General features: G+C 47.3%; 2 protein-coding genes across 2 annotated transcripts in view; one reads left to right on the top strand and one right to left on the bottom strand.

Moving 5' to 3' along the window:
- The window catches only part of LOC104520922 (probable E3 ubiquitin-protein ligase HECTD4), a gene marked incomplete at its 5' end in the record, with an annotated part of 12,320 nt that extends 6,817 nt beyond the window's left edge, over nt 1-5,503 (top strand). Inside the window, 6 exons of the mRNA XM_010162749.1 lie at nt 246-349; nt 1,199-1,420; nt 2,333-2,499; nt 3,168-3,363; nt 4,152-4,374; nt 4,999-5,503. Of these exons, the coding sequence (XP_010161051.1) occupies nt 246-349; nt 1,199-1,420; nt 2,333-2,499; nt 3,168-3,363; nt 4,152-4,374; nt 4,999-5,135 (1,049 nt within the window). The remainder of the gene's footprint in view (nt 1-245; nt 350-1,198; nt 1,421-2,332; nt 2,500-3,167; nt 3,364-4,151; nt 4,375-4,998) is intronic.
- A 3,826-nt stretch (nt 5,504-9,329) lies between these two features.
- On the bottom strand, nt 9,330-18,253 carry TRAFD1 (TRAF-type zinc finger domain containing 1). Its single transcript, XM_029083679.1, has 11 exons — nt 18,204-18,253; nt 16,625-16,760; nt 16,498-16,551; nt 15,118-15,391; nt 13,840-14,109; nt 13,001-13,074; nt 12,589-12,804; nt 11,030-11,156; nt 10,415-10,721; nt 9,601-9,673; nt 9,330-9,374 (listed from the first exon to the last, which is right to left on the bottom strand). The coding sequence occupies exons 1-11, from the start codon at nt 18,251-18,253 to the stop codon at nt 9,330-9,332; spliced, it is 1,626 nt and encodes a 541-aa protein (XP_028939512.1).
- Between the last annotated feature and the right edge of the window lie 66 nt (nt 18,254-18,319).

The following is an 18,319-nucleotide window of genomic DNA, read 5'->3' as shown; positions in this document are numbered from 1 at the left end:
GCAGGAGGCAATTCAAGGAATAATTTCTGGCATGAAATGAAACTATTTAAATGTGGACTGGGATGTGAACAGTAAACTGGCATCTACCCTGCCCTTGTTTAAGCCACGTATGTGTGCAGTCAGAGGTTAAATGTGTCATCTAAGGCTTGAAACGTTGTCTCAAGGAGCATGGCAGGTTCTGGATTACAGGGCAGTGATAAGAAGCCTCGGAGGGTGTTTCATTTTTTCACCTCTCTCTTTTTCAGGTGGATCTTTCCGTCACTTCCTTTGGCAAGTTTGTAAAGAGTTACAGAGCTCCTCGCTCTCCCTTCTGCTGTTGTGCCCGAGCTCTGCAGTCAATAAGAATAAGGTGTGATATCTCAATGCAAGAAGTGAAGTTGCTTTTCTCTTTTTGAATGTGTGTATTTGACCAGGAGCAGAACACATTCCGTTAGCAATACAAAGAGAAGCTTCAGATCACCAGCCCCTGTTAGCACATCTAACCAGACAGGTCTCACCTGCCTGAGAGAACTGGAAGGGACTGTTGATGAATCCCCTGTTCTCTTCACGTGGTACTGCAGGTACTTGACCAAGTAGTCAAAACTGCAAAATGTAGCAGAATTAAGACTCCTCGACAAAGTTCAGTTGTCTGATTTGGAGATTGTCCATCCCAAACTAGGGAAGTCACGTTCTGCTGGTGTTACTCCAGGAATGTCACCAGGAAAGTCAGTTGCATTGCTGGTAGAGTACAACACTTCATCCGTGCTATTTAATGCATCATTAGCATCCTCCTATTTTGTGCACTAGATGTATTATAGAAAATAAAAAGCTTATTGCCCAAAGAATTTACAGTGGTTGAGGTTCAGTTCCTTCCTAGGAGCATTCCCAAGGTGGGAGAACAGCCCATTTCCTGTAAGACCAACTGTGCAGCAAACCTGGCTTTGGATATCCAGACTGGATTTCAGAAACCCCCACAGCTGAAAGGCTTAGATACCAAACTGGTGATAGAAACCCAGCAGAGTCCTGTGAGTGCTGATTAGCAGAGGGGGCTCTCGGGGAAACTCTCTTCATGGTATCGCTTTTGATCCTTTGGTAGCCAACAAACAGTGTTCATCATGTTCAAATCAGTGTTTTCACAAACCTGTTGGCCCGTGGCCCTGCAGGGTGTGGCAGTTGTTAAACGCTGGTTCCTGTGCTCTGTTCTCTATTTTTCCTGAAGGGGAAGTACATTTTGACGCCCAGCCCCGTGACCTACGCGGAGGAGCAGTTATTCCATTTCTTTGGGCAGCTCTTGGGTATTGCAATTCGAGCAGATGTTCCTCTGCCACTTGACCTCCTCCCCTCCTTCTGGAAGACCCTGGTAGGAGAACCACTGGATCCTGACATTGATCTCCAGGAAGCTGACATCCTCACCTACAACTATGTCAAGAAATTTGAAAATGTATGTAACTTTTTTTCTTTTCCCTCTTTTTTTTCTTTTTTTTTTCCCCAGGGTTTCCCACATGAGCGTGTTGTTTGTGGTGGTTGCACTGGGCTGGCACTGGGCTGGCAGCCAAACACAACTGCTCCCTCACTCCCCCAGAGGGGATAGGGGAGAGAACTGGGGGGCAAGGGGAAGGAGACTCGCAGGGTGAGAGAAGAACAGTTTAATAATGGAAATAAAACTTAACATAATACTGATACAGTAATAATAACAGTAATAAAATATGCAAATGAGTGATCCCCAGTGCCATTGCTCACCACCTGCTGACCAAGCCCGGCCCATAGGATATGGAACAGCCCCTTGGCAGAGCCCAATGCCCATGGAGCTGATCCATGTCAATATTCCTCACCCCTGAGATCTTGCGCTTGCAGACGGACAAACACAAAGTCCTTCAGTGCCAGGGACACAAATGCAACATGGGGATGTTCTCAGCGTTTCTCTCCTGACAAATCCCAGCTGAACCCAACCCCCAGCGCTGTTCCAGCTGCTGAACAGAACCAGCTCTGGCCCAGCTCACACCAGGACATTGTTCCAGCAGCAGCTCACTGTCCTGCCTGCCCTAAGTGGTCAGTTTCATGGCTGGCAGATGTTTTTCATGTGAGCCAGGTCGTGGAGTGTTTTGACTTAGGGGTGCATCCTGATGGCTTGGAAAAGCTGCTCAGTCTCCTCTGCTGCCAGGCACCGTGGAATTAAAGCTTCTGAAATGTTGACTGGAACTTGGTGGTGCTAAAGCAGAAAAGAACCCACCAAAGCAGTCACTGGCTTTCAGTGTCCGTGATGTCTCCTGATGACAGAGCGAGTGCACGTTGTACACTGTGCTGACACCTTAAATGAGTCACAGGAGGAACATATTCCTGTGTTTTGTGACAGATAAATGATGAGACAGAACTGGAAGCCCTCTGTGCAGAAATTGCTTCTCAGCATCTAGCAACAGAGAGCCCCGACTGTCCGAACAAGCCATGCTGCAAATTCACCTACCTGACCATGACAGGGGAAGAAGTGGAGCTTTGTCCCAGGGGCAGGCACATTCCCGTGGGGTGAGTAACAGCTTTCCTGGCAGCATGCTGCTCTGGGTTCCATGGGAAAGAAGCATCTCTGGAATAGTTTTCCAAGCACCAGGCTCACCAGAGATGCCCCAGTAACAGCTAAAGGCTGGAACGATCTGGGAAAGCCATTTGCTGGCAGGAACCTGGAATCTGTAGTGCCATTTACTGCCTTTAGTTCTGTAAGAAGCAGAGCTGAGGAGCCGTGCTCAGTGCTCAGCAGCTGCTTGGTGGCTTCAGTGAACACCCGCAGTTAGGAGGCTTCTGAGACACGGGCCAGCGTGAGGGAAGAGGAGGAACCTGAGGGAAGGGGAATTAGACTGGGAAGCACCATAGAATCATCATAGAATCTCAGACTGGTTTGGGTTGGAAGGGCCCTTAAGGTTCATCCAGTTCCACCCCCCCTGCCATCAGCAGGGACACCTTCCACTAGACCAGGTTGCTCAAAGCCTCATCCAGCCTGGCCTTCAACACTTCCAGGGAGGAGCAGTCACAGCTTCTCTGGGCAACCTGGACAATCACAATGCAAATAGCTCAGTGCTCACTCTTGATTATTCTAAAGCGCAGCCTCTCCATAAAACCCTCCTGTATGTAACGGTCTGGGGTAGGGCAGGGGCTTCTCACCCACCCTCCTCTCCCGTCCTCAATCTCTGCCCCTGCAGGTGGGAGAACAAGGACGTGTACGCGGCAGCGATCCGGAGCCTGAGGATGCGGGAGCTGCAGACTCCGGAGTGCATGACGGCCGTGCGCGCCGGGCTGGGCTCCATCATTCCCCTGCAGCTCCTGACCACGCTGACCCCTCTGGAGATGGAGCTGAGGACGTGTGGGCTTCCCTACATTAACCTGGAGTTTCTGAAGGTGTGGAGAGCAAAACTGCAGCTTCTTTGGCAAAACTGAAGCTGTCTGACACAGGGAGGAGAGGATCCTCCTGTGGGGAAGGGGTTAGGGGAGAACCTTCTCCCTGTGGTGTAGACAGGACAGTCCTTATGGCCCAGACACTCCTCTCTGACCCCAAGGAAGTTTCTTAAGATCTCACTGGATTCAGGAAATAATAGTAGTGGGGCTTGCTCCAGAGAGGACCAAGGAATTTACTTTTCAACATCAAATTTTAAATTTATCTCCATTTTATTGAGCTTTATTCAATATTTGCCACTTGAGCTAAGAGCTGAAAGAGCCATTGCCCCTGTTTTGCATTTCAAATAATTTCTGAAAATCTAAAATGAATCTGTAACAGACAACTCCTGGGCCTAAAAACTTCCATTTTGTTACCCATAAGAAAAACACCACAGAAAGGCCTGTTCTCTGTGTCAGAACTCACAGAAATGCTCAGCCACGGGTGTTGGCGTTGCTTTGTGTTTCCCTTAAACAGCAGCTGATGCTGAGCTGCCCCAGCCCTGCAGGATAAACAAACCCACAGGGAAACGCGCTGAGACACGCCCGTCACAGAATCTGAGGGGCCAAAAAGATACAAAACCCTGTAAATTATCACTCCACCACTCTAGGCTGAATTTCCTAATGATTTTGAGAAGGCAGAACTCGGGCAGGGGGGTGTCGTTTCCCTCCCCTCTGTCCTCTCGGTGCTCGGGGGGGAAGATCTCCGCAGGGAGAAGCGAGCGGCAGTGACTCTGTGCTCTCTCTCCTCTCAGGCTCACACCATGTACCAGGTGGGCTTGATGGAAACGGATCAGCACATCGAGTTTTTCTGGAGCGCCTTAGAGATGTTCACTCAGGAGGAGCTCTGCAAGTTCATAAAGTTCGCCTGTAACCAGGAACGGATCCCCTTCACCTGCCCTTGCAAGGACGGAGGCCCCGACACCGCCCACGTCCCGCCCTACCCCATGAAAATCGCTCCCCCGGACGGAGCCGCAGGTGCGTTTGTCCTCCGTCTCCTGGGACAATCGGTTCTGTGCTGTCGCGGTTCTACCTTTCAGGTCCCCTTTTTTTAATTTAAATGTGTATTTAATGTACAAGGAATGGTGAAAGAGAGGTGGGTCGTTATAGAATCATAGAATCATAGAATGGTTTGGGTTGGAAGGGACCTTAAAGCTCCTCCAGTTCCAACCCCCCTGCCATCAGCAGGGACACCTTCCACTAGACCAGGTTGCTCAAAGCCTCATCCAGCCTGGCCTTCAACACTTCCAGGGAGGAGCAGCCACAGCTTTTATAGCTGTAAATGAGAGAGAGAAATTACTTTTAAACCATGTAAAAATAAAATTTAAAATAAAGTTTAACTACTTAAAGCATCTCCCTCTAGAGACAGGGAGAGATTTTGTGTAGTACTGGCCTCACGCGCTTTTAAAACCACTGGGCTGTCAGAAAAACATCATCCTGAGGCCGAGGGGAGCAGCGTTTGTGTTCAAGTGACACGTTATGGGCAGGAATGGGATGATTTTGCTACTTGTTAGTGAGGAGTGCAGGGGAGGGACGCTTGGGAAACGAGGGTGAAAAGCGGCGGGCCCGTTCAAACCCTTCCTGGCGCTTCTTCCCCCGCAGGTTCTCCAGACTCTCGGTACATCCGTGTGGAAACGTGCATGTTTATGATCAAACTTCCCCAGTACTCCTCACTGGACATCATGCTGGAAAAGCTCCGATACGCCATCCACTACCGGGAGGATCCGCTCAGCGGCTGAGCGGGAGCAGGGGACGCCCAGAGGTGACTGTCCGGACCGTCCTGTGACGCTGCTGACGTCGGAAGCCCCGCAGCTCCCACCCAGACGCCTCCTGGAACACTCTGTGACCAGCTGGAGGTTAATTTATTTTCTGAACTTTCTGTTCCCGTTACGATAATTACTGGAAGACTCACATTTTGTATTTGTAGACTTTGTGGTGGACTGGTTATTTTGCTGCCTTGTTTGTGGAATATTTGTAGGATAGTTTAGTAAAGACCAGTTTGTGTATAATTTAATTTTGGAGAAACCTTTAAACATGTACATTTCTAATTTTGTAATTTAGAATGGTATTACCCAGGCAAACACAACACAGGCGAGGGTGTTCTGAGTTGGGGAGCACTGGGAGGTGAAGGCTCGTAGATCGCTCTCCCGTGGAACATTTTTGAGTACAAAAATGGAAAGATTAGGGTGCGGGGAGGGAATCGCCGCTGGGCGCCGGCAGGAGCGGAGCACGGTTCCTCTTCCCTCGCAGGCAGAGAACGTGCAGGATTTCTAGCACTTGCTTGAGTTTTAGAGCAGAAAATCAGCTGCCAAACTGCATGTTTGTGTTTCCACCATTTCCTTGTAACTTTTTAAACTGTTAAGCAAGCACAGAGGTGGCAGCCAGGTTCCGTTTGGGGTTTCAGGTGGACACTTTTGATGAGGGAGATTGATAATTGAAAGAACAGTGAAAGGGCCACAGTTCAGGTGGGTTCTTGCCCTCGATGTTCTTGAATGGCTGCTTTGCTTAGTAACAAAATAACTTATTGTAATTAAAATATGAGCAGGAACGAAATGGCTTCTCTGGGTGTGGTGTGAGATACCACAGTTCAAGCCTCTAATCTGTGACTTTATCCGATTTCCGAACAAGCTTTCACAATAATCAGCGTGTGGTTCGACACCTGTAACTCATTTTTGTACTCAAAACCGATCTTGGAGCCGAGAGCAAATTATTCTCTACGAGTCTGACACCCAAAGGGAGGATGAGGTGAGGGGGGGAGGCACAGCGTTGTGTGTTTGAAGATAAATCTGTTTTCTGTGGGAAGATAACGGCTGACTGCGGAGAGAGAACAATTCTCCAGGTTTCACTTTAGTGTGATGTGAGCCACGTTCTGGGGCGGCTTCCGAAGGACACGGCGAGGCCGTTACCTCCCTTTGCTCCTCTACGAGCAGAGGGGGCGATTTAAAAGTATGTTCATTGATCACTTAAAACCCGACACCCGCGTGCTGAAGAACCGGAGAGAACGTCCCCAGGTCCTGCTGTGCTGTCGGCTCGGTGCTCAACGTCAGTGAAGTGCCAGCACTGAGCCACCAGCTCCTTCTTCTTCCTTCCGCTGCGCTCGGCGCGCGTCAGCCCCGCGACAGGTCGGCGATGGTGTCTGTGTGTCACTGTATTTCAGGTTGGTGTTCTCTGTGTCTCTTTAGAAGACGGCGTTCACTCGTTTGGCTTGTCCGTGGTAATGGGAGTTGAAAAAAAAAGCTGTATTTATTGTATATTCTTGTGAATATTGGGAATGATGAGTGTGTGGTACTTGGAAGATAAAATGTGAGTAAGAGAGAAAAAGGTTCAACACGTGTGTATATTCTTGTTCTGTGAGCGAATGGAAACGCGGCTGCGGCAGTTTAGAGGGAGTTGTTGGCATTACGGTCTCCCGCTCCCGTGGTCAGGAAAGCCGCCGCGTCCCCTTCCGTTGCTTATCGAACAGATCCGCGTAGGAAGAATATTTACTCTTGAATCTTGTCCATTTCCTGGTAGAAGCATAAATGTAGCTGAGAAATGACTTGGAGAAGCGCACACACACCTGGAGCTTACAAAGACCGAGGGGAAAACTGAGCAGGAGGAAGGGCTCGGAGCTGGGCTGTTCCCAAACGGATGCCACCAGGAACCCTGAAGAACGTCGGTGGAATCTCACGGCAGAGCGGTGATGCCGCTGGACTGGGGGGTGTATTTGGGTTGAAATCGCCCGTTTCAAGCTCTTCTTGCTTTGAGTGGCCTCGCAGGGCGGTCGCGTCCCTCACCCGCGGGTGTTCGAGAGCTCGGTGTGCCGGTGTTTTTCCAAGGCTTTGATGAGAGCTGTGAGTAAGAAACTGCTGCTAATGTCTGTCTTCTCCTTCCAGAGAGCACATCGGAGTGGAACAAATCTGCATCTTGGCCCTGAAAAGCGTGCTGTAAAGTTACTTGATACATATTTATTACCATTAATTATTTATGATTACAAATAACAAACTTTTAGTCGATGCTGTTTACACCTCGCTGTGTAAATGAAGCTTCTTCTACAGGAAAAATGTCACACTGATAAATAACCTTCATGGACTCTTTGGCTGAAGCCCGGCAGGAGCCCTGCAGAGAAGGAGCTGTGCTGGGGGATTTTTGGCTTTTTTCCTTTTTTTTTATGTTATCAGGAGGGAAGTGCTGCAGGGGTTTGACTGTAGCTCAAATGGCCTTTTAATTAAAGCTTTTCTAATCATCATTACTTCCTTGTGCTTTAAACGAACCTGACGGTCTGTAACAGGCTTGTTTGTCAAAGCAAAGATTGGTTTGTGATTTATTTTAATTTTATTTTTTAATATATATTAATTCAGAATGTAAAATTATACTAAACAATGGAAAAAAAAAAACCAACCCCTCTGGAGCTGGGTGTTAGTTCTAACTCGGTGTGTGTCCCCCTCGGTTCCGTACACAGCGTTACCCTGTTAAGTGCTCTTGGCCATACGGTGTACACTTGCATAAAGGAGATTCTTACCATCCCTCGAGCCGTATCGTGTCCTTCTTTGGGGCTGGAAATGAGTGAAAAAAGTTCCTCCACTGCTGAGGCTGCATCGCCACAGAGGGTCAGAACTGCTGGCGGTGACGCTGCGGGTGATCTGCTTCTAATAAATACAAATTAGTAACTTCTGCTGAAGTTACTTGGAACACAACTGTAAATATTTAGTCCAGAGGGAAAGCGAGCGCAGGGATTGCTCAGGGTTCTCTTCCCAGAGCGCAGGTGAGGACGGACACAGGCTGAGCCACGTTCTCAGCCCTGGCCTTCGTTATTTCTCAGACTTAACGAGGTCTGAACAAGTCATCCTGCTGCCCAGCCCCACCCAGCAGTGCCAGCTCCCCTCCCCTCGCAGCTGTCCCCAGAAGGGACCCCCAGGTTGGTCACCACCTGTTTTTAAAGACCTTTATTCTGCTTTTCTTGTCTAAATAAATGGTGACGTTGGGTGGAAGTGTCTGTAAAAATGTCTTTATTGTAGAATCCAGATCACTTCAGCCAGCAGTAGCTGCAGCCTGGGCGATGGTGCTGGCAGCAGAGCCAGCCCTGCCCTGGAATGGTGACTGGTTAATTAGCCCTGCTAATGCCATCTGCTGTACCCAGTTAATTAGGCTGATACCCACAGTCATTATCTAAGACCTGCCTGTTCCAGCTTTTGCATGACTGATTACCTGACACACAAGGATGCCACCAGCTCTGGTAAAGCAAATTAACACAGGTACTAAGAGTGGGACACCAATTAACAGAGCAGCTCCCTGGCCCGCATGAGCCATGGGGCGATGAACAGCGTTTGTGGTCCCACAGCCCTTCAGGTGATCGATTTTTTACTGCACAAGGGGTTGGGACACCATTAGATCAGTTTTATTACAAGGGAGTTAAAAAGCAGGAACTAATACAGCACGAAAACGCAGTTACAGGACAGTCCTGGGCTCAGGGCTTCTCCACTGACTGACCATCCTCCTCTCCGCGTCCGGGGACTGTCTGGTACCAACCTGTGCAGCACAGACCCCTCGGGCCCCCCGAGGCACACGGAGACACGGTCAGACACACCCTGGAGCCTTCGGAAGAGGCTGAGCTGTGAGAGCTCCCGTCCTGCCCCAGGTGTTGGACGAGGGACAGAGCTGCCCAGACGAGGGACAGAGCTGCCCAGAGCTGCCCCTGCACGGAGCCTGTTCTCCAGTGGACTCAGGGAAGCTCCCAAACCCTCCTCTTCCCTAGTAGAGATCACAGAAGTAAAAACTTCTACTATACTCTCACAAATTAAAAATACAGATACATATATATATATATAAAATCATCACTGCTTATAAAAACGTAAACTCAGAGAAGCGCTTCAGTTAGGCGGCAACAGCGGGAGGTACTTGCACTCAGATAAAGGACTGGGGTGCAGAGTCATTGCACCGGAGTGATGAACAGCTCACTTCTCCTCAGGATAATCACACGCCGGGCTCTGGGCTTTTGCCTAAAGGGAAGGGGGCAAAAAAAAAAAAGTAAAAATGCTGTTTTCAAGAGTACTTGATCACAAGCAATTGATAAAAAGCTGAGGGAAGCAGGAAGGGCTGTAAAAGCAGCTCATTGTCCTGGCAAACCCTTCACCACGGGCGGGGCAGGGCCAGGCGCTCTCCTCCCTGCACTGGAGGCCGATGGCAGAGCCAAGCCCGGCTCCCGCTCTGCGCCGGCTGCTTTACCTTTGTGCTCCTGCGCCTGCAGCCGACGGGAACATCCGACAGCCCCAGGCTCCTTCCTCCTCCAACGCTGGCACTGTAGAAGAAGAACAGGGACACATACAAAGTCCACCACTTTCCGTGCTCTTACTGCTGAATAACCAGGTCCCTCACACCAGGGAGACTTTGGAAGGTCCAGGAGAAGCCCCTGATCCTGCTCCTGAACCTCAACCCAGTTCTTGTAGCAGAAGAACCAGATCTCACCCAACTGCCTTCAGCCATTTCAATACACACACTGCACTGCAGGGAAGAAACCCAAGAGCTGGTTCAGGCTCGAGGTGACACAAGCTGAATGACACAGCAAAGCAAGTAGGTGAGGAGCCAGAAAGGCATCACACTAAAATTTTGGGATTTCATTTTAAGATTATGAACACTTGGGTTTTGAAAAAAATCAAAGAGAAAAGCCAGGCTGAGAGCACCAGCAGGCAGAGAACGAGGCTCCCAGGGAGCACTTGGCCAGGACTGACACAAAAGCCCGAGTTTGCTGTTTGAAATCAGACAAGCAGCAGCCAAAGGAAGTGGAGTGAAACCCTTTCAGCCACAGGCAGCTACCAGGGAATCCAGATTTACACCATAAGGAAACGAGGCCAAGGACTGGAGTGGGTTTATCACTGCTGCTGCTGTTGGGTTGCTGCCATCTGAAGATCAGAACACACCAGGCCTCGGGCTGCGCCCTCGCTTGGAGCAGAGCAAAACTTGCCCCTACGGTGCCTCCGATCCCTCACCCTTCAGGGCAGACCCAGCGTGGCTGCGGGAAACAGAAGAGAAAGGCGTTTACCTTGTTTGGGCTGGAGAAGCTCTTGAGAAGCTGGATGTGAAGGTTTCTGAATGGAAGTTCTGAGCAGGTCTCACACGTGGCCTTGTCCCACCTGCAGATTCACTGGCACCTCTGTTCTTTGGTCTTCCCTCACCGCCAGCCGCCTTCCTGGGCTTCCCTCTCGCGTCGGGAGCATCACGAGCTCGCGCTGAAGAGGACAACGGTGCATTCCTGGTGTCTGCCATATTGCTCAGTGACTTGGTCCCTCGTGCAGGATGGCTGAGCTTCTGCTGCCCAAAGCCTTCTGTGCAGTGAGGAGAAACATCTCCTGAGAGGGCAAGAATACAGCGCTTAACAGGAACAGCAAATGCAGCACGAGACATTAGAGACCATTCAGATACCAAAACTAGACCCAATTTCCATTTCAGCAGCTTCATAATCAAGAGCTTTGAGGATACTGAGTTCATTCAGCTGCTAAACCCACCACACTGCATAAAGCTGGACCAACGGCCAGGGCCTGAAGACTTTAAATTTTAGAGACAGAACAGGGTAACAACATCTCTTCACCCTGGAACACACACAGTGTTTCTGCAAACAGAAAGGAACAGAGTGTGTTGGTCTGTGTTTTGCCCACACCTTGATGCCTGATTCGTCTCCAAACCACCTCTGGGGCTTCTCTTCTCTCTCTGGTGGCTTGAGGAGCCGGCGGCTGCGGACACAGAAGGCTGTCTGCTGGGCTGGCCGGGCGCAGGTCACAATGGTGCTACAGGAAACCACACATTGGAGTGTTTAAATGACAGCTCGTTCAGACCTGCTCCTGTCAAAACACTGCAGAGCATCACCCTGCAAAGGTTCAGGTCAGCAGTGACCTGTGCGTAGGAAGAGGCAGATACTGCTTGTGGTGGTGGCACTGGGCTGGTCCTGGGCTGCAGCCAAACCCAGCCGCTCGCTCACTGCCCACCCAGGGGACAGGGGAGAGAATTGGGGGGCAAGGGGAAGGAGACTCATAGGGTGAGAGATACCAGGAATACTACATGGAACACAAAACTAAGTACAGGGTGTCCTTTCTGCGGTTTGCAAACAAACTACATTGTGGCAACTCAGCTCCAGTCACTAATTCTTAACAAGTCTTGATTATCGTACACAAACGTCACCAAAAATAATAAAGCACCTTTTTTTTTCCCCTCCCCATCTAACTCTTTCAGAAGAACAGAATGCAAAACAGTCTTTCAACAGGTAACTGCAATGGGAAGTGATAAGCACTTCTTCGTGTCAAGCATTACTATTTAGCAAAGGAAAAGCTGTGAGATTTTATCACTTCTATGAACACTGGATTTACTATTATCAAGGAGAAGAAAGGCCCAGAAAAACAAACACACCAAAATACAGCTTCACTGGTCTGGTAGGACTGTAGGAACTGTAACTTCCCAGTTCCTTCAGCTGTGAAACAGAAAATGAGCAGGTTCAGCATTTTCATAACTCGTCTGTAAGAGCAGAAATTCCCGAGGACTGTGTCTCCCACGTGCACACCCCTCCCCAGAGCTGCTCTCTGGGTGCAGAGAAGCATCAAAGCACCAAGTGCTCTAGTTGGTGTCTGTCCAGCATTCCTGAAAAGCACAAACAGCTCCAGCAGCACCAAGACCTGGTTCTTCCCACATCGGACATACAGAAGAATGGGAGCACCCCAGCAAGCGCCCTGCAGCGCCCAGCACTTCATGAACCCACCACTTCTCACTTGGCCGAGCTTTGGACGGGTTCACACTCTCACCCTCTCTCTCTTCCCTGACATCTACCCCTCAGACATTCCACCATCCCCGAGATTTGTAGTCTGTGTTGTCTACGTCCTCTCTTCCCTTTTACACACCCCATAGGCTTGTGCTCCCCTCCCGCCCTCGCTGTGATTCACGCATCCTGGTTTCAACAGGACTTTTACGTACAAGTCACACATTTATATTGAGCAATTTCAGGGCCTTTTGTTTAGTTTTTATTACAAGAGCTTTAAAATAACTGCTATTTTTCAGTAAGAGCTTCAGCATACCACGACATTTTAGATGGGACCCAGGAGGGTGTGTTTGGGAAGATCTGACACAGGGGACAGTCACCTGGATTCCTGACAAGCGCCACAACAAGAGGCCACAGGACTTGGTATAGCTGTTAACTGGACGTGACACAACAGATCAAGTTCTGTTTAGTACCTGATGATGAAAGACTGTCTCCTCTTCTAGTTGGATGCCACAAAATTCACATGGAATCATAATGTTTTCTTCTGCCCAGACAGTTTGGAGCTGGGATGAAGAGAGAGACCTACAGCCTTTGGACCCAGCATCTCGCAGACCATCATATATTCGTGGATTTGGAGAAGACCTTCTTTTACTGAACGAAGCAAAGGCACTTGCTGGGTTACACCCCGTCTGTTATACAAGCAACATGGAAAAATTAGCTCTCCTGTTGAGCAGAGATGGACTTTAAAAGCCATGCTCTGCAAAGACCAGATCGCTAGAGTTCTCACAGTACCACTGAGGGATGAGCACACCCTCGTACAGTCACAGTAACAGAAAAATAGTCTGTCCTGCAAACCCCGAGATACAATACAAGAAAGTACTAAACCTGGTGAAGAATCAGATCTTCCTCCGGGAAGAGCTCCTCACAAAATTCACACGGCAACATGATGATCTCATTGTCTGCAAAGTAAGTAACAGTCACATCCTCCACCACAGAGGAGCCTGATGCAGGTGGATCAACATCTTCAAAATCCCTGAGCAACAGACCCCTGTTCTGTGCCACGGGGCAGCAACCAGAGCACAGGGAACACTTACTCTAGTCCCACTTGCTGAATTTCACACAAGCAAATTCTCATCACCCAGAGCAAGAACAATGTTTTGGGGTCAAAGATTTAACAAATGATCTGGTAAAAAAAAGCTTATTAATGCCTTCAATAAATCCTGTAGTACCGTTTCTCCTTTCACAATAAGCTGGCACCAGGTCTCCCCCACATCCTCCCTTCCCATCATGTTTACTTCAACAAGAAAGTTGTCCCCTACTTAGTTGTTATGAAGCTCCCACCACATATCAAGGTCAGAGATTCACTGTAGCTTTTATTTCTTCTTCCCTTGCTGTCTTGCTTTAGTAACACCCCTTTGAAAGAAACTTCTTTAAACACAAATATTGCTAAGTTCTGAGGGAGCAGAAGATATATTTTAAGAATCGAAGGAAGGAAGGTACTCATGGAAAGTCTGATCTCCTGTGTATTAATTATCTAAAAATGATTTAGAGGGAGCCTCAAAGAGACTCATTTTGACATTTTAAAACACCTAGATAATCTCTGACATTCCCAGTCCAAGGATCCTCTCTTTCCTCCTCCTTCCCCTCAAACTTTAAGGAGAAAAAAACCTCACCACAACAGCATTTCTGTTACTTTTAATCTGGTTTCTGGCATTTCTACTTACTTTTATTCTGGTTTGACGTGCTAAAAGACACTGAAGAGTCACAGGAGAAGATGTTGGACTTGTCTGGTTCATTGAGACAGGCCGATGGCGCAGAATCTTTGGTGTAATAGTTTTCCCAGAAGTCGCTGGGAATTTCAGCTGCAGCATTATTGTGAGGATGAGTCTCATTTTGTAGGCTAAGAGCCAACACGTAGTCGAAATCGGGGTTCCACTCTTCGTAAAGTGAAGAATGAGTGTTTTCATGTCTCTCCAACTGCTCCAGTTCATCCTCTTCAAAAGATAAACATCACAAATGTGAGAGAATGTTAAATCTGCGACAAGCAGTTCCCTTCTGTGAACTGGACAAGCTCAACCATGAGGGTTTCACACGTGCAAGCTCATGGAGGTCAGCATTTCAAAGCTAAGAAGGACACCTCTATCAGATTTAGAAGGACGAAGGAAAACAGTCATCCTATTTTTGTTTGTAACAAGCAAAAAAAGGAGAAAAATAAGAAAGTCATTCCTCTTACTCCAAAAGCTTAAACTTAAGCTTTTGAGAGCTTTATGAAGTCACTGAGAAACCTTCTGTAACCTACACTGTGAATAAGATCCAATTAATATACTGTACTCTCGTCCCTTTTACAAGGTTGAAGCACTTCAGCTTGCTTTCTTCAGTAGATTGATGGGAAAACAAATTCCTTTTAATGACAGCACATTTTCCAATAGTGGGGGCATTATACATGGGCAGAAGAAAACCATGAGATCTTTTCTGGTAGAGAAGCTACAGGATGTTACTGCAGAAATGTGCAGCACTACCTATGGGAACCCACATCCAGATCTTACCTACCCTCCTACTTTACTGAAGAAAAGGGGAATGCAGCTGCTAAACAAAAAAGGACAGAATTTGCAGGGAGCAAACAACTCCAATTTCATTTTTACTCTGAGACAAAAAACCAGGCAATGGACTTTCACAGCAGGTACCTCAGCAGTCCTCTATTCAGCTGGTTGGTACCTTTGCAGCCCTGTTCCAGGGTAAAACAGTCCCACTCGCGGTGCCTTTGGAGCTTTCATTATTCAGTATTTTCACAGAAAGCAATTACAAAACCTTACACTTGGATCAGCTGCCAAATGTCAAACTAGAAGCCAATTATTACTCTCCTCTACACCTTACCTCGCTTTTGATTTCTTTGTACTGCTGGAACATTTCTTCTGCTAACGTCCTAGGCGTTGTGTCTCCTACACAGCTGCTATAAATCAGCTTTTTGAGCACCCCAGGCATTCTCCACAAAGCATAATTACCTGATCTGAGTTGGTTTCTGATGTCTCGAAGGGCATGCAAATCTGCATCCTCATCCTCAAAGCAAGGCACTGCTCTGCTTCCTCTGGCTTGTTTCACCTCTTGCCCACAGACTGGAGGATGCTCTTTCAGATCTCTCACCATGATGTTACGACCGCACCCACCACATCTCTCAGTCCTGGCTCCGCAGTACGCCTCATGGTCCTGGAGCTTGTTGAAGGCGAGCTGGATGTCACAGTACTGGCAGAGGGCAGGACGCAGGGGGCACGCTGACACCTGGAAAAAAGCAAAAGGGATTATTCTTCACATGTGGGAGACTGAGGCAAAGGTGGAGAGAGGTTCTCAGTTTGCCTAAGAGTTGAGTGGTCTATTGTTTCTTTAGCCAGATCCAAAGCTACAGTAAAGAACAGCCTGAAATAAGATACTATGTGAGAAATATAAGAACAACCTGTTGTATCGGCTGTGTCGTCATAAATGTGCCAGTTGGGGGGGGGTTGGACTGGATGCTCTTTCGAGGTCCCTTCCAATCCCTGACATTCTGTGACTCTGTGATAACTGAAGCACTCCAAATACTCAGAACATTCCTTTTGAATCTGTAACTCTTGGACAGCAGATTCACATAGTGCTTTTTCCAAGTTAGCTTTTACATACAGTCTTGACATCCAGTACTAATCACATTTCATTGAGTACTCCTAAAAAACATGTCACTGTGTGTTATATTATGGAACAGATTTACAGCGCACTCACTACTCCAGAAGAATTGCTTGCATATGTTCTTTACCCTGCACTGAAAAACAGGTAAGCTGCCCTTCAAAAGGGCGTAAACATTGATGAAAATAGATGTTATAGCTCCAGGTGCTGCAATAATACATCCTTGTTTGTTTGATAAACCAAACTAAAAGCACTACACACAAATGTGCAGGATAAACTACTTCCAGTGTTTTGAACTGGACATATCTTCAAAGAAAATCGTTTTTCCTCACCAACAAGCAGACTTGTGTGGCACTTCCAGAGCTGTTTTGAAATGAGCCCAGAGGAAGGGAAGGTACTGACATTTATAACAAGATTGCCTGTGACAGCAGCCAACTGGATTCAGAAATTCAGAAAATCCCACTGTGTCCTATTTTAGCTTATTTTACAAGCTATTTTAAAAGCCTGTTTGGACACAATGAGTTATCAAAACTCATGTAATGACTGCAGCAGAGTCAGAAATGCGTCATGTCCATTTCTACTTTTGGAAAAAAACATACCATTCCTCATCTTCAGCACTACTAAGGACAATTATCACCAACCACCACAGATCCCCCTTTGATATGAAGGGGATACGCTTGGAAATACCACACAGCACCTTCCAAGTGTCTAATAATATAAAGTCCACCAACCTCATGATCCTTCAAGAGATTTTTTTCTATCTTCATCTGACACTTGCAGGTAACCTACAAGAAACAGACCCCGTTAGATTAATTGCCATAGAAGCCAGCAATTTTAGAGGAGAAATTTGTTTCTCACCTGTACATGTTCAGACTCAATATGGTTCTTCATCTCAGACTTTGGGATCGATTCACCGCAGCAGCGACACACTTCAATGTTTCTGCTACAGTGGATCTCATGCATGACGAAATTAGCAACAGGAATATCCCTTTTGCTGTCAGAAAGTCACAGAGGTTACTTTGCAGGAAAAAAAAACCACTCACAACAATTTCAAGCAGGTTTTTTTTAAATAAGAAATCCTAAGAAAGCATTCTATGAAATCATGGTTTAGAGAACTGAGTAACTAAAGAAAAAGGCAAGCCCAGCCAGGCCTCCATCTTCCTTTATAGTTGGGATATTAATGTATATAGAATGCAAAGGTCACGGTTTTCACGCTGCATTAAGATAAAATCAAGGTGGATTTATTTTCTCACGTGAAAGACAAATTTTGCAGTATAAAAGTTATCACCAGGTTCAAGTTAATAAACTAATCTGAGAAGATAAAAGTTTCTTCCTGAAAATAAGTTGGCCACGAGAGGTCAAACAGTGCTCTGCTTGGAAAAATAAATAACAGATCCTGTGAGGCCAGCTCTGTTCAGGGAATGACAGCAGTAACCATAGTACTCTGCAGCCAAAATTCCCCAAGTCATCTCATTTCTGAGATTCATTTTCCTATCTGGAGGAGGATACAAGGCTTACAAACATGATAGGTCCAAAAAGAACTGAGGCACTAGGAGCTCAGCCTTTATTCCTGCCTGAAGCAGGTAGATGGATGTCATCATTTCCCCTCCTGCACACAAGAAATCAACCTTCAAAACACCAAACTTAACTTTATAACCTATGGCTTAGTGCCTTCCCTGTCACAAAGGAAAAACACTACGGCTGTCTTCTCCCTTGCCAGATCCCAAGCAGACAACAGCCTGGCAAAGCAGCAAAGTCCAACAGCAATGTCTAAACTGCTTATACTCAATACTTGCAAACAAGCAAGACCGATGTTGCAAGAAACTGTTTGGATTACGATGTCTTTTTGAGAAAAAAGTTAATTTCTTCACTTGCTTGTATTTAAAATGGAACTTCTGAGATTGCATCATTATCAGTAAATGTATCACCAACTCTGGAGCTCCGAAAGAAAAGAGAACTGTTATCAAAGAGAAACAACTGACACAACAGTGCCTTTGAATTCTACTTTTACATCTCGGCTTCTGAGCCACACAGAATCGAATCAGAAAATCATTTTGTTGGAAAAGACCTTTCAGATCATCGAGTTGGACTAGTAGCTGCTAAAGAAAAAGTTGGAATCACAGACTTCATGTCTACCTCATGGAAAATCAATTCTGTATTTTTATTTGAATACTTTGGCTTCTAGCTAGCTGCCTGTAAGTCAGAAACGTGAGTAAAGGGTGGGAAAATTACTTTACATTAATTATTAATTACATTAATACCCGATAAGGTAAAACCAAAGCCTAAACATTTCTAAAAAGCCACTATTAATTAGCACAGTTAGTGTTTCCCAGCAGTTGAAGGGCACACACACTGTTTATTGTGGGATGGCTGAGCTCCCAGGGGACGGGCACCAGCACAGGGCCACCCCCGCCCCGCACCCGCGCTCATTTCTTACCAGTTCCCGCACAGCCGGGTTTCCGCCTCGCTCACCGCCGCGATGGCCATGGCTCCGTCCGGGGGCTGAACGAACGGCACCTCCTTTCCCTCAGCACCCGGGAGCGCCCGCACCCC

Source organism: Antrostomus carolinensis, unplaced genomic scaffold (genome assembly GCF_000700745.2).
Source record: "Antrostomus carolinensis isolate BGI_N321 unplaced genomic scaffold, ASM70074v2 scaffold23172, whole genome shotgun sequence".
Lineage (NCBI taxonomy): Eukaryota > Metazoa > Chordata > Aves > Caprimulgiformes > Caprimulgidae > Antrostomus > Antrostomus carolinensis.
This window is presented reverse-complemented; position numbering and strand designations above follow the sequence as displayed.

What these genes read in the sequence shown, in the direction of transcription:
- TRAFD1 (XM_029083679.1), bottom strand. Translation starts at nt 18,253, where the DNA reads ATGGCCATCGCGGCGGTGAGCGAGGCGGAAACCCGGCTGTGCGGGAAC. An exon ending in TTGAGTCTGAACATGTACAG is followed by an intron (nt 16,552 to 16,624) that starts GTGAGAAACAAA and finishes TGTTTCTTGTAG; the next exon opens with GTTACCTGCAAGTGTCAGAT. An exon ending in GCAGGCGCAGGAGCACAAAG is followed by an intron (nt 9,375 to 9,600) that starts GTAAAGCAGCCG and finishes CCTTCCCTTTAG; the next exon opens with GCAAAAGCCCAGAGCCCGGC.